We start from the raw sequence: 15,861 nt of genomic DNA, 5'->3' as shown, positions 1-15,861 counted from the left end.
AGCCTCCTTCTCTCCTTCGTGACGACTCCAAATATGCCCTAGAGAAGCTTTCAACTATTATCTCGTCGGAGGACTACGAGGATTTGGGTAATCACTCGACGGAGGCAATGGGGGAGACGGGTCTCTTTGCTGTTGCACAGGTAATTTTATCCGTCGATTTATGCCCGTCCACTCCACCTAGTTTTTGTCTAACACTCTTAACTTGTTTGTTCCAGTCCCTGGTCATGATGAAGGGCCTAATGGATCGGTGCCTTAACCGTGAGGCGACTCTGGAACGTGTGTAAGCAAAGGCAGAGCAGACAGAGGATGAGCTGGGTCAACTTAACAAGTGGAAGTCCACTATGGAGAAGAAGTTTGATCTTTTAGAGCAAGTAAGGAAGGAGCTTGAGCAAAAGATGGATGAGGCGGGGAAGGCCTTGGAGGTCAAAGAAAAGGAGATCCAAGACCTGAACGAAAAGCTCCGTCAGGCTAAGGAGGTAGCATTCCGAGAATACCGTGACTCTGATGCTTTATTGGCCAAGCTGGGGGACTCATTCCTGCAAGGTTTTGATGATGTGCTCCGTCAAGTTAAGAAAGCCTACCCTGAACTGGATGTGTCCATGATAAACGTTGACGATCAAGGCCAGACGTCTGCTTTGCCTGTCGCCTCAGAGAACACAGATGACCTTTTTGCTAAGGATGCAGCCCCAGGTAACGGAGAGTCAACCCAAGCTCAGAATGCCCAAGATGCCGGCCCTAAAGAGTAGAGAGAAAACCCTTCTTTTTGTATATTTGAAAATGACCCGTCATTAATTTTGTGCATTGAACAATTGCCCTTCGAAAGTTTTACCCGTCATTAATTTTGTGTATTGAACAATTGCCCTTCGAGGGTTTTACCCGTCAATGTTGTTTTATTTCCCAACTTTTATGCTTGCATATATCTTGATTATTTGTATGAATCTCCGTCTTCTCCATTTGTCCATTATACTGAGAACTGGCCATTTTTTTGGACATTTACAATTTTAGTTTTTGGAAGAACCGTCCTCCTTGAATACTTAAGTAGTTTATCCCGTCCTTCCTTGTGGACTTGGAAATTTTCACCTTATGGGATGACCCATGCAGTTGATGGGCTTGTATCCGTCCACTTATGTTGACTTAGAACTCGTCATTATCCGTCCATTTTATGGACTAGCCGTCATCCATTTGGATCGCTCCATCCAACTGGTGGGCTTGTTGATTTTGTTTTAACCGTCATTTTTATTGACTTAAGGAGTTTTCACTCATCAGGGATGATTCGCCTACTTAGTATACTTTATTTGTCATCCGTCCATTTTTATGGACTTTGACTATCACCCGTCTAGGATGATCCATCCGTCTTGTGGATTTTGATAATAGTTTGTAATCTATAGATGGTCTGTCCACTTTGTGGACTTGATAATAGTTTCCGCCTTATGGATGATCCGTCCACTTTGTGGACTATCCATTTGCACCCTATGGGTGATCTGTCCACTTTGTGGACTTTTTAACATTTCCGCCCTTTGGGTGATCCGTCCACTTTGTGGACTTTTTAACATTTCTGTCCTATGGGTGATCCGTCCACTTTGTGGACTATAACCATTAGCACCCTATGGGTGATCCGTCCACTTTGTGGATTTTTTAACACTTCCACCCTATGGGTGGTCCGTCCACTTTGTGGGCTTGGTAGAGATTTCCACCCTATGGGTGATCCATCTACTTTGTGGACTTTATAACATTTCCACCCTATGAGTGGTCCGTCCACTTTGTGGGCTTGGTAGATATTTCCACTCTATGGGTGATCCGTCCACTTTGTGGACTTGGTAATAATTCCCACCCTATGAGTGGTCCGTCCATTTTTTGGGCGTTGTTTTCTCCTGTTCACTTTTGAACTTAAGTAGAAAAGCACGGTTGTGTCTGAATAATTCCTCTTTAAAATAAAATACGTTTGTAGGAAAAAGTACCTGCCCCCTTGGGCTTAAAAAGGCACAAAATATTGTAGCAAAAATTGTTAAAAGAAAACTAGTAATTGTAACTAAAATTAATAAACTGGGAAATTAGGGATCGTCGCTGCTCTTCATATTATCTCTAATGGTAGTATGTTCCATGGGTGCTGCAGCTTTTGTCTGTCCAGCGTCTCGAGGTGGTAGGTGTTCTTCCTCTGCCACAATGCGATCCTGTAGGGTCCTTCCCAGTTGGGGCCGAGTTTTCCTTGCGAAGGATCTTTAGTGGCGCCCATTACCTTCCATAGTACAAGATCACCGACCTAAAAATCCTTATGCCTCACTTTGGAGTTGTAATGTTTTACCATGAGATTCTGATAGCGCGCCAACCTCTACTCTGCTGCCGCTCTAACTTCGTCCACTAGGTTGACTGGAGGCGCATGGCCTCTTCGTTCTTATCCTTGTCGTAACTTTCCACTCGGTAGCTTGTGAGCCCCACTTCTGCGGGAATGACAACTTCACTTCCATATGCTAGTCGAAATGGTGTTTCTCCAATGGGTGTTCTTGCTGTGGTCCGATATGCCCATAGAACGCTTGGTAGTTCGTCCGGCCAGATACCCTTTGCCCCCTCGAGTCGGGTTTTGATTATTTTGAGCAAGGATCGGTTCGTGACTTCGACTTGCCCATTAACCTGCGGGTGTGCGGGCGACGAGTAGTGATTCTTGATCCCTAGCTCGGAGTAGAAGTCTCTGAACGGGCTGTTGTCGAATTGCTTACTGTTGTCAGAGATCAGCACTCTGGGTATCCCGTACCTGCATATGATATTTCTCTAAACAAAATTTCGGATGTTCTTCTCCATGATGGTGGCTAAGGCTTCTGCTTCTACCCACTTAGTGAAGTAGTCTATGCCAACTACAAGGAACTTCAGTTGCCAGATCGCCGTCGAGAACGAGCCCATGATATCTAGTCCCCATTGTGCGAACGGCCTGGGTGCTGTCATAGGGTTCAGTTCTTCAGACGGTTGCCTGATGAAATTGCTGAACCTCTGACACTTATCGCAGGACTTAACATAAGCCTGCGCGTCCTTCAGCATTGTTGGCCAGTAGTATCCTACTCAGATCAACTTGTGTACTAATGACCGTGCGCCCGAGTGGTTTCCGCAGATACCCTCGTGGATTTCTCTCATTACATCATTTGCTTCCTCATGGCCTAAACACCTCAAGTATGGTTGAGAGAACCCTCTTTTGTTTAAGATATCTTTTATCAGCATAAACCGTGATGTCTGGACCTTTAACTTTCTTGTAGCGTCCTTCTCGTCCGGTAACACGCCGGTTTTTAGATAGGATATCAATGGCGTAGTCCAATTGCATTCAGAGTCTACTTCCTACATACTCATTCTGTCATCAATAAGTGAAGAGAGTTGAACGAATGACAGTACCTGTTCGGGGACAAGCATAAATTCGACTGAGGCAGCTTTTGCTAGACGGTCGGCACATTCGTTTTCTTCCCTTGGGATTTGAACGAATTTGACTTCGAGGTCGCCGATTCGGGATTTTACTTCTTCTAGATACCTCTTCATCCTTTCGTTCTTGCACTCGTAGCCGCCATTAATCTGACTCGTTACCACCTGTGAATCGTAGTGTACGACTATGTTTTTCGCACCCCCAGCCTTTGTGAGGTCTACCCCTGCCACCAAGGCTTCATATTCTGCCTCGTTGTTTGTTGCGGGGAAATCTAGTCGGATCATACATTGGATCTTATCCCCCTCTGGGGTTTGGATCACTACACCGGCTACTCCGGCTCATCTATTCGAAGATCCGTCTGTATAAATATTCCACTGTCTTTTCTCCTCTGCCCCCTGGCCGTCTCCGAGGGTGAATTCGGCTATAAAGTCAGCTACTACCTGCCCTTTTACAGCCGTCCGCGGACGGTACTAGATGTCAAACTCGCTAAGCTCTACTGCCCACAATGCCATTCTTCCTGCTGCCTCTGGACTACTCATAGCTTTTCTCAAGGGTTTGTCCGTCAAGACGACGATGGTCTGCGCTTGGAAGTATGGCTTAAGCCTTTGTTGAGGTCTAAAAAAGGGTCATAATAAAATAAGCCCAAAACAGAAGAACAAGTCAAGCCCAAAAGGAAAAATTCAGGCTAAGCCCAAAGCAATAGATACGGAAGACCCATGGGGGAATAAAAGAAAGGTCCAGAGGATCCTGAAGCCCAGAAAAGAAAGAAGCATCCAAAAAGAGACCACGGCAAAGTATAAAGAAGCAAGGATCCTCAGAAACAATCAATAGGCATGGATCCCTTCAGGCACAAAGAAAAAGGAAGACTGGGACAGATCGATAGAAAGAAGGCAGAAGAAGAAAACAAGAAATAAAAGCAAAAAACGCGAGCGACCTCTCATGGCACAGACAGAAAGGGCCTCGGGGAACCAGGACAGGGAAGGAGAATGATAACAAGCGACTTTCAAAAATGGCAGAACAGGATTCCGCCCAAAAAGGAAAGAAAGGGAAAAGAGGAAGACGCCAGAAGTGGGGATGCCGAGAAGGGCATACCTCAGCACGTCCTGAAGAGGATGGCTAACCAGAAGCTTTCGAAAGAATCAGAACCAAGAGAAGGAAAGAATGAGAGAAAACGGAAAAAGGACTTACCGAGACGATGGGGACAGAACATGCTCTGTTTGCAAAAGAACAAAACAGGGGAACCAACGGTTCCCCGGGAAGCCCAGAAAACTCCATTATAAAAGGAGGGGATGGGTTGTGAAGAAGGCAGCGAGAAAAAAAGAAAGAAACAGAAGAAAGAAGAGATTTCCTAGGAAAAAACTATCAGAAAAATCTGTGCAGAAAAAAAAATACTAAGGGAAAAACAAATATTGCTTCCCGGTATCCTGTAAAGGCCACTATTGCACATACTCGGATTCAACAAGAATCAAACTTTGCAAGTTTTGAAGGCTGAAATAGCCATTCAAGACTGTAATTTTTGAGCTTGATTGGACCTTGTATCACGTCCTAGTGAGCTTTCTGTAATCAAACAGATAATATATTAATGAAACACTGCTTAATAATTCCCAGGATCCCCACAGCGCTATTTCTTTTTTATTGTTTTGCTAATCCTGCTTTCTTTCCTTCTGAACTTACGTTGTTAATTTTTGGCACTCTTCGATATCCTTGTTTGTCATTTTTCTTTATATTGTCAAGAGTATTCTCTGCATTCACTTGATTCTTAAACAGCTCGTTAGCTGCGGTGAGTCAAGGCCCGGTCCACCAAATCCTCCCTTTTTCATTCAGGCCCGGGATCCTTGGGCCTGAGTGTCAAGAAAAAGGCACTCTCACAGCCTTCGCGCTGCGATTATTAACGCGAAAGCCAACTTCTCCATCTAGAGGTACCTCTCTTTTGCCCCTCGGAGTGCTCGGCTAGTAAAGTAGACTGGTTTCTGAGACCCATCTTCCTCTCTTACCAGAGCTGCGCTTACAGCAGCTTGTGAAACGGCTAAATATAAGTAAAGCTCTTCTCCTGGCTTGGATGGACTGACCAACAGTGGAGATGAAAGATAGGCCTTTAAGTCGTTAAATGTCATCTGGCATTCGTCCGTCCACTCGAATGATTTCTTTAGAGTGCGGAAGAATGGTAGACATCTATCCGTCGCTCTTGAGACAAACCTGTTTAAGACTGCGACTTTTCCATTCAAACTTTGGACCTCATTAACCATTCTTGGTGGCTCTAACTCCATTATGGCCCGTACCTTCTCTGGGTTGACCTCTATACCTCTTTGGGATACCATAAAGCCCAATAATTTCCCCGCCATTACTCCAAACGCGCATTTGTTTGGATTCAGCTTCATGTTGAACGATCGGAGTGTGTCAAAGGTCTCCCTGAGGTCGTCTAGGTGATCAACTTCACGCAGATTCTTTACCAACATTTCGTCAACATAAACTTGTACGTTTCTGCCAATCTGGTGCGCAAACATCTTTTTCATTAACCTTTGGTATGTTGCCCCAGCGTTTTGAGTCCGAAAGGCATCACCTTGTAGCAGAATAACCCTTGGCTTGTAACAAAGGAGGTATTCTCTTGATCAGATTCATTCATCTTGATCTGGTTGTAGCCCGAGAAAGCTTCCATAAAACTTAGGAGCTGGTGCCTCGCAGTTGAATCTACCAAGGTATCTATCCGTGGGAGCGGGTAGCTGTCTTTAGGGCAAGTCTTGTTAAGGTCCGTGAAATCTACGCACATCCTCCAGTTTCCATTGGCCTTTTTAACCATGATGATGTTTGCCAACCAGTCGGGGTAATATACTTCTCGAATGAAATCTGCTTCTAGTAATTTTTGAACTTCCTCCGCTATGGCCTTGTCCCGCTCCTGGGCGAACACTCGTTTCTTTTGTCGGATTGGAGGGAGCAAGGGTGATACATTTAACTTGTGAACTATGATTGAGGGGTCAATTCCTAGCATGTCTTCGTGGCTCAAAGCGAACACGTCTTGGTTATCTCTGAGGAAAGTCATGAGTACTTGGCGTACCGACCAACTAGCTAGTGTGCCAATTCTAGTCGTCCGTTCCGGCCGCGAGCTATCATGGATCACCTCTTCCAGTTCCTCCACTGGTTCTGCTAGTGCTTGTTGCTCTCCGATACACATTGTTTGTTGTTGATCCTTCATCTCTAACATGGCAATATAACATTCCCGCGCTGCTACTTGATTCCCCCGCAGTTCTCCAACCCCGTAATCCGTCGGAAATTTAATCATCAAGTGGTATGTTGAAGTCACCGCCTTCCAAGAATTGAGAGTGGGCCATCCGAGAATTGTAGACGGACAAGCAATCGATGGCGAGAAACATCACGTCCCTAGTGATCTGCTAGGGATAGTCACCTGCCGTCACAGATAGTGTGATTGTGCCCAAGAGGAACACATTCGTTCGTCCAAATCCCAAGAACGGGGCATTCGTTAGGGTTAACCGTTCCCTATCAATCCTCATTTGCTGGAATGCTGGGTAGTATAAGATGTCCGCTGAGCTGCCGTTGTCAACAAGGACCCGATGCATGTTATAATCTCTTATTTGCAAACTGACTACAAGTGCGTTGTCATGCAGATGGTGAAGTCTCCGAGCATCATCTTCTGAAAATCCGATGACGGGTTATCTATTCGCGGCATTTTAGGTACGAATCCTGTAAGTTGGACGCTATGAACCATTCTGAGGTAGGTTTTACGGGCTTTCTTAGAAGACCCGGCAGCGGTTGTGCCCCCTACGATCATTCTTATGTCTCCTATAGGTGGTCTAGGGCCCTCGTTCTCCCGACGTAGGGCCTGCTTTTGGGATGGATCGGTTCTTTTCTTGTTGACGAACCTCTGTAGCTTCCCTTGTCTAATGAGGGCCTCAATCTGCTGTTTCAGATCGTAGTAGTTAGCTATGTCGTACCCGTGGTCATGATGGAATCGGCAATACTTGTCCCTTGGCCTCTTATTGGGATCTCCCTTCAGCTTTCCAGGGAACGTCAGTGCTCTTTCATCTTTGATCTGCATTAAGACTTGATCTATCTGGGCTGTTAATGGGGTGAAGCTGGTGAACTTCCCAGTGGGGGGTCTAGAGCGTCTTTCATCTCATTGATCTCCGGTTCTAACCATCTTTCGCCCCCTATCCTGTCGTGTGTCTTCTTGCCTCTCTCTTTTCTTGGGTCTTTCGTCTCGGGCCAACAACGCGTCTTCAACATTCATATACTTGGTGGCCCTGTAAAGCACTTCTGACATGGTCTTCGGGTCGTTTTTGTACAGGGAGAACAAAAACTTACCCTTCTTTAGCCCATTAGTGAATGCCGTTACAAGTATCTTGTCGTCAACTTCGTCGATCGAGAGTGCCTCCTTATTGAAGCGGGATATGTAGGATCTCAGCGTCTCCTCCTCTCGCTGTTTGATGCTCATCAAGCAGGCCGTAGACTTCTTATACCTATGTCCCCCGATGAAGTGTGCAATAAATTGAGCGTTTAACTCCTTGAAGGTGCTGATGGAGTTGGACGTCAACCTGCTGAACCAAATTCTTGCCGCACCCTTCAGCATTGTAGGGAAGACCCTACACATAATTGCATCTGCTACTCCTTGAAGGTGCATCAAGGTTTTAAAGGTCTCTAGGTGATCTAGAGGGTCATTGACCCCGTCATAACTATCTATCTGTGGTATGCGGAACTTACTCGGCAGGGGGAAGGAGTTAACAGAAGCGGTGAATGGCGAGTCAGTTTGGTTAACAAGGTCGTCCAGATCGCTGGACACTCGTCCCTTAAGAGCATTCATCATAATTTCCATCTGTTCCTTCATTGCCTGCATCTCCGCGAGGGAGGGAAGGCTCACGTTTTGTCGCTCCGGTCTGCTTGGGACGTTACTGGCCTGTGGTCCCTCTTGATTCCTTCTTTCAGCGTTGGTTCCTTCTTGATCTGCTCCTTGGTTATCTGGTGCTGCATTTTTCTAGTGCAGCTGCTCTTCCAGGTCATGATTGAGGCGCTCCACGGCAGCAGTGAGAGTTTTAACCTGTCTCTCGAGTGCGATCGTGGGTGGTTCTTCTTCTTGAACGTCGTTAGTGGTTGCCATTGAGCGAGTGAGCACCATGAAACTCTTTTGTTTGGGAAGCGATATTATGGCTTACAATCCGTGAAACGTTTCCCACAGACGACGCCAACTGATGATGCCGTAAAATCACCAGTGAGCTTACACGATCCTCGCATGCTTGAAATAGCGACCTACAAGAAGAAATAAGTTATCTAACAGAGGGCACTGGTGTGGTGCCAGCCAAATACCCTCCGAAGGTTAAGTTAGAATTATTCTCAACTCTAGAGTGCTAGAGAGGGGGTAAATTATGCGTACCTTAATTTGTGAGCGTATTGGGGCTTTTATAGTAGTAGAAGATTGGCATCTCTTCCTTGATGTAGAAGTCTTTTCCTAATAGGAATCCTCTTGAGTAATCCCAAACGTGGTGGACAAGACATTTCCTTGTAGAGAGGGTCTTTCATCAACGCGCGTATCTTCCGGAATTCTTCTTGTACTGGGATTCCTATTTCCTCTGGGATTCTACCAGGATTCAAGCGTGTGGAACAAGTATTTTAAGTCAGGGTTCCTGCTACACCCTGGGCTTACCCATTGTCGGCCCATGGGTTAGGATTCGTCAGGCCCAACATAATGAAGGTCCGTCATGCCAATTTTTACCCCTTCAGTATCCATTAATCATAACTTTTTGTTTTATGGATTTTTATAAAGAGTAATATCTATTTCACATACTCACAACTTTTGCATAAAAATCATGATTTTCAAATTAGAAATCGCAATGATTTCATTTTTAAAAACTAAGGGTATGTAAGTGAGCATGGTCAATAGAAATTTCAATTTCTTAGACTTTGATATTAGAGTAAATTAATACCCACACTTATCAATTTGGACAATTAATTCCTATGTACTTAATGACCACAGTGTGTGGTGGTTGAAGTGGTGTAGTATGAACCCGTAGTGGACGGGTGGTGAGCAAGGGGGATGAAAGAAAAAGGTTGGCCGGCCCCTGTGGTGGAGGGCTGCTGGAGTTTGATGTTGTTTTTGCTCTGAGAAAGGTTTACTAATGTTGTGGGGGGTGTTTGGCTTGTAGACTTGACACATCAAAATCACTAATAAAGTGGCACTGATGTGTCATTTTTAATTAGTGAGCGTTTGGGGTGGGTTGAAAGTGGTGTTTTCAGTTCTGTGTTTTCAAGCTTTTTTTTTTTTCCCCCTGTGCATGAACAGTAAAATCACACATGATTTTACTGTGCAGGGGACAAAAAACATTGTTCATGTACTGTTCGCGCACTATTTATGGGTCCCACAACACTATTCACAAATTTAAAAATTATTTTACTACAGTGTTTTCAGTTTTCAATTTCAACAACAATAAGTTCAATCCAAACGGACCCTTAGTTGTTAGTTTTTTTTTTTATTATTATTATTTTATTGATCCATGTGTATATATTGCAGGGATTGTATTTGTTTGGTTGGGAAATTTGAATGGTGATCTGCTTCCCCGAATTCTATGGCTTGCTATAAGTGCTTGCTGGCAACAAGTTTGTGGATGAAAAGGAAGATATATAAAATCAAACATATACTTTATGAAAACTATTCAAAAGTTCAATTATTACTCTCAAACTTTTGAGCGAAAAGGTTTGCCCTACAAGGGTTGGGATTTATGGAATTATATATATATATATATATATATTCTAGATAAGATGAGGGTTATATATATATATATATATATATAATGGGGAGATTCAAGGCCTAATCCTAGAGAACGGGTTAAATGCCATTGCACTAGTGACTTTGTAGAATTATAAACAAGTCTAAGAGATCCCAAAAAGATAGAAAGATAAGCTTAAATATGCAAAGTATGAGTTAGCATTTTGTATAGTAGTTGCTTGAGACATTTCTCTCACTACTTGAGGGATTTACCCCAGATGAGAGGAATGTTGAGTGCAATTGTGCAGAGTATTAGAACTATTTAGACTCTATTCCTTGAGCAATAAGCAAAAAATGTGGGGGATTATGGCTTATGACTTCATTTTCATCAAATTCAACACACCTAATGTATTAGGATAATTTCTCCAAAATCTGAGTTAGAGTTCTGTTAGTAATGATATAATCCATCTCTCACACCTCTTAGATTATTACCACTAAAAGCACCCAAAAAAAAAAAAAACCAAACAAACAAACAAAGCAATAGAGTTAGGAGCACTATTTGACTCGAATTAGCAACTGGAAAAGACTTCAATGTATGAGGCGATTAATTTATGAAAAGTATTACACAATTATATCTTGTGACTCTTGTATAAAATATATAATAGAAAGGGTGTTCAATCTTCTAAGCTATGTGTCTCTAATATTATTTATTGGTAGCTAATAACAGTTTGTACTCTGTAGTTCAATTAACCGTGTTTTTAACGCGTTTCTAACAGATATGTCCAAATCAAAACCCTCTTATCCATTATAACTATCAAATTATATATTTATAGGCTGGTGTAATATTATTTGTTGGCAATTGCAGGGTAGAGAGTTGGTGTTTAATCTTGTGAGTTATGTACCTGACTGCCAGGAGAGGTGGTTCAATCTTCCAGGTCCAAGTTTTTTGTCCATAATCCAACTTTTACACTTTAATTACCAACCAATTATATTTCAGGCACATGATATGGAATAATTACCATTGCTATCATCTTTCACACAATTTTATGCTAATTAATAAAGAGGAGATGGATTTGATCCTCTAACTTGCATAAACTTTAATATATTCTCCACATGATTGCCCTAATCTTTTTTTTTTTTTTTTTGATAACTGATTGCCCTAATCCAATGCATACCAAAGCAATCATTTTTTTTTTAATGAACGTACGAAAGCAATCATATTTTTGTTGATCCATAGCAATAACATCATTAGTCATATAGTTTACTCTCATGATAGGAAAACGCAAGCTCGTAATGAAGCCAACCATTATATGTTGCAATTAACATTATCACATGTATAAATACATTCGTATATGAAGTTTTTAATAGTTGAATAAAAAATTTGATGTTTAATCTCTACTTACACCAAAAACCGATTGATATCTTAATCTGATGATAAAGAGTCATCATTAGGAGCAAACACCATAGATCTGAAACTCTCTATTAAAAAAATGTATATAGTTATCCTAAATGTAATTTAGTGACATTCTCAATTCTCCCACATTTATCCTAAGTTTTATGACGAGTTTGGTTATATTGTAACTATTGTGCACAAACCCACTCTCAACCGGACTCTATCATATTCTAGAAATCTAGACCCCATCCAAACAAGATAGTTTAGTTTTATTCCATTTTACTATTTTCCATTTATTTCATTCTAACGTACAAAACCAGTTACATATTAATAAACGATGAAAATAAAATTTTCCAATAAAAACGAATACATGTTGGCCGTGGCAATTAATTAACATAAGTTTGGCTATCAAGGATCAATTGAAAGCATACATTTTGGCTACTAAAAAGGTAAATCAATACTCACAAACATGAGAATAGACCTTCCAGTTTGCCGAGAGGGTATTTTCTATTTTGACCAATCATCCAAAGAGGCAGGCCCCTCCTTAAAATAAATCCATAAAACCGAGCAGAGAATATCACATAGATAATAATATACATCTTATAAAATAAATTGAACTTGTCCCTTGTAAATACAAGCAAAAAAACCCCAAAATCAAAGTAGTGGCAATGTATTCAACTTCAAATACCATACCATACCATACCATACCAGCATGGAAAACACACACAAAATGATGCCAAAAACACCTTTAGCAAAACCCCAAAAGGCCAATTTTCAAGGCCCTACAATAATAATAATATTCCTTTTTTCATTTCTCACTAATATCAAATTTTCCTCACATTTTTGTGATTTGTCACTCTATTATCTTCACTTTTGATGTCTGCCCTATGCTCTGTACCCCACTCTCACTCCCATACCCCATATAACCAAAATATAGAAAAAAAGCAACACTGCCCATTTTTCCTTGGTCAATTTGTTTCCTCAATTAACCAAACACTTTAGCCCAGAAGGTCATAAATTTATATACCATCTATAAACACCCCCACTGACTCAGTCACGTGCAGTCCCTACTCTTTCGTGTAGGTACATGGTAGCGAATAGCATACCATAGTTACCGTATACCAACCCTCAAACTATAAAAATCACTGACTTTAATCAGACCCTTTAACGGGTCGGGCAATCGGGCCAGCTGGGGACTTGAACCCGAAAGTCACAGCATCGTAAACGCACCAATGAAACCCAACCTCTCTTCTATTGCACTCTTCGCACGCAACGACGCCGTTTCGAACCGCGGCGTTGTCGTTTACGAATACGGCGCCGTTTTCTTGATTCCCCAGACACAGACGGGTCAGGCCCATGTTCGCCAAATACTTCTCCCTTTCGATCAGCAACTCCCTGACCCGATTCTCGTACCCGACCCGATCCACGATCGGCGAGAAGGCCATTTGGCTCTCAATCCCTGCGTTGCGCCGGAGAAGCATAACGTTCTCCGGGACTTTCTTGCTCATTCTTTGTACGAAACTCATCGAAGAAGAAGAAGAATCGTAGCGTTGTTGTTGTTGTTCTTCGTCTTCGTCTTCGTGAAGCTCTCTCCGACCCTGCGTTCTTCGCCGCCTCTCGCGCCGCGATCGCTTCAAGACCACGAGGAAGAACCAGTCCTCGCTGTTGTTCTCGCGAGAAGAAATCGCCGAGAAATTGAATTTCGCCGTGATCGGAACCTTCCTTCGCTGGTGGCGATTCGCGCCTTCTCCTCCCACTCCGCCACCACCGGCGGCGAGGTAGGCCGAGAACTGGTGCGGCGATATTCCGATCTTCCGGCTCAAAATCGACTGGAAGCCCTTGAATTGCAACGACGGGTAAACGAACACGCTTCCGATGTCGCTCTCGCTCTCTCCGTCGAAAAAGACGACCGGGACGGAGACGCCGCCGGCGATCTCCACCATTTCGACACTATCTCCGGCGTGATGACGTCAGATTTTCCGGTGAGGTCGGAATGGAATTTTTTATTTATTTATTAGGGCTTTGAAACGTGATTAGAGAGCTGAGAGAGGGGTTTATATAACAGGGTGAGAGTGAATGGGTTTTTAAGGGACAGAATGGTGAATATATTAAGGCGGTGGGGGTATTTACGGAATAAAAAATGTATATTTTTTTTTTAGGCACTTTCGAGAGACTAGGATATTGACGTAAATGGGAAATCTTGGGGGGCAAGTTTAAACAAAACGATGCGGTTTTGCTTTGCTTGGTTAAAACCCAAATTCCCTGTTTTATTGCCATGTAGACGAAATTGCCGCTCTATATCAAGCATATTTGCGAACTTGCCATTATATCTAATCTAGAATTTAAAGTTGGTAAAAACGATTCCATTGAATTCAGCAAAAAAACCAATCCCATGATTTTGAAATAAGGAATAACCTTTGATTTATTGGGAGTTTACTTTGACCTGTGAGGTATATGATGCAACAAAACCAAAGCCTCTTTTCACAGAAAAAGTATTTTGTATTACTATATAATGACACGTCATTCGTATCAAAATTAATAATTGAAAGACATGTGTGTAAAAATAATTATTCACTAATATATGTCTTTTATTTGTTAGTAGGGTAGTTATTTTTTACTAACATGTCTCACACTTATTAGATTTTGATATCACTGACATGGTATCATTTGAGGCGCAATACCTTCTCATTTTCATGAGTATGATATGCAATTCTATGGGCATTACGAATTGTCAAAGGCAGAAAAATATGGAGAAAATTGAAGTGGAGGGAGATGTTAAAAGCTGTTTTGATGCTATTAAAGAAAGTTGCTCTACCGCTACTTGGCTTATCCAATCTAATATTTTAATTTATGATGTTGTATACTCTAGCAAATTTTGTATTAGTTGTAAATTTGTAATTGTAACTAGATTAGTAGAGAGCTTAGCTCTGCAGCTCATTGTTTAGCTAAATTTGCAACTATTCATAGGTCTACTGTTTGCTGTAGTTCACATATTCTTTCTTCCTATTGCAATCTTGGATGCCTGCATGAAAAATGCTGATTCCGCTTTGTTTTAATAACATTTTAGGTTTATTAGAAAAAAAAAAAAGGGAGAGTAGTGGTAGGGAGGGGTTATGGGTTTATTTTATTAACATTGTTGAAGCTTCCAAATGCAGTAAGTTCTCCAGGCTTACTATAAAATTAGAAGGAAAGAAAACATAAAGTTAAATTATTTAACTTTTTTAGTTCATCAAAAAAAAAAAAAAAATCATTTAACTTTTCGAAGTGGGTAAAAAGAATGGGCTATTGCAAGAAAAAGACATAATTGTTGATAGTGTATAGTTTTCTCGGTGACTTCAATTTCGATTGATTAAAAGGATCACGTGGCAATTATGGTCCCTGTTGGGATATTGTTGTTCTTAGTTATCCCTACATATTAGCAAGTTTTTTAGGCATCTTTATCTTTTATCTATTTTTTTTCCTTAATGTATTTGTATTAGTAATATTGTGATAGTGACGAAAAGGGCTGCTCACAAAGTAAATGAAAAGTTTAGCTCCAAACTGAGGTCATTTTCCTCCAATCTACCATGTAGGGATTAAAAAGACCATTTAATTTTAGTCATATGACCTTTTAATAAGTTATATAATTAACTTATATATATATTAATAGAAATTTAATTAGAGTTTAATTTTGCACCACGTATTCCATTTAATTTAAACTTTTAAATTTTTTGTGCTAAGTGGGTTATTTCAGTGTAAAAAATGGATTTCAATTAAAGTTTAATTTTACGCCACGTGTCTCATCTAATTTAAGTTTTTTTAATTTTTGTATCAAATGAGTTAATTCAGTGTAGAAAATGATGAGTTCAATATAAAAATTAAAAAAAAAAACAAATAATATGTCTAACTCTATATATAAAATTAGAGGAAAAGAGAGTTTGCATGATTTTATATATATGAACTCTTTTTTTGTGTAACTAAAATTAATTCAAAGTTATATATTATTTATGTAATATACCATGATTATGTACGATTCATTACTAACTAGGTAATATATATATATATATATATATATAGGGATGTTGGGCCCCGAGGCCCATCATTTATGAGTATAATGGGACCAAGGCCTAAGCCGAGGACTGAAGGCGTCCAAGGAGGGGGTAAACGCTCTCAAAAGAGCCCATTTTGGTAAAAGGAGAAGTCAGTGGAGATCATAACTACCTTGGAGGTTGTGCCGGGGATAAGAGCCTCCTTGGCTAACCGAGGCCGAGGTCTGTAGGGGTGGCCTGCCATCTGGAAAAATGTCACAGAAACACCCGGTTGATGCGGATAAGCATTACAAGAACTTAGGATAGGGAGATGTCCTAAAATATCTAAAGA

General features: G+C 41.4%; 2 protein-coding genes across 2 annotated transcripts; both read right to left on the bottom strand.

Annotated features, from left to right (window-relative positions):
- Nucleotides 1–7,529: 7,529 nt before the first annotated feature.
- LOC115951993 lies at nt 7,530–7,982 on the bottom strand. Its single transcript, XM_031069099.1, has one exon. It carries the CDS (start codon nt 7,980–7,982, stop codon nt 7,530–7,532), a length of 453 nt encoding a protein of 150 aa, XP_030924959.1.
- A 4,075-nt stretch (nt 7,983–12,057) lies between these two features.
- LOC115953522 lies at nt 12,058–13,631 on the bottom strand. Its single transcript, XM_031071235.1, has one exon. It carries the CDS (start codon nt 13,443–13,445, stop codon nt 12,654–12,656), a length of 792 nt encoding a protein of 263 aa, XP_030927095.1. The 5' UTR covers nt 13,446–13,631; the 3' UTR covers nt 12,058–12,653.
- Between the last annotated feature and the right edge of the window lie 2,230 nt (nt 13,632–15,861).

This window comes from Quercus lobata, chromosome 7 (genome assembly GCF_001633185.2).
Source record: "Quercus lobata isolate SW786 chromosome 7, ValleyOak3.0 Primary Assembly, whole genome shotgun sequence".
Classification (NCBI taxonomy): Eukaryota; Viridiplantae; Streptophyta; class Magnoliopsida; order Fagales; family Fagaceae; genus Quercus; species Quercus lobata.
Note: the sequence above shows the minus strand (reverse complement) of the source record. Positions and strands in the feature narration are given on the sequence as shown.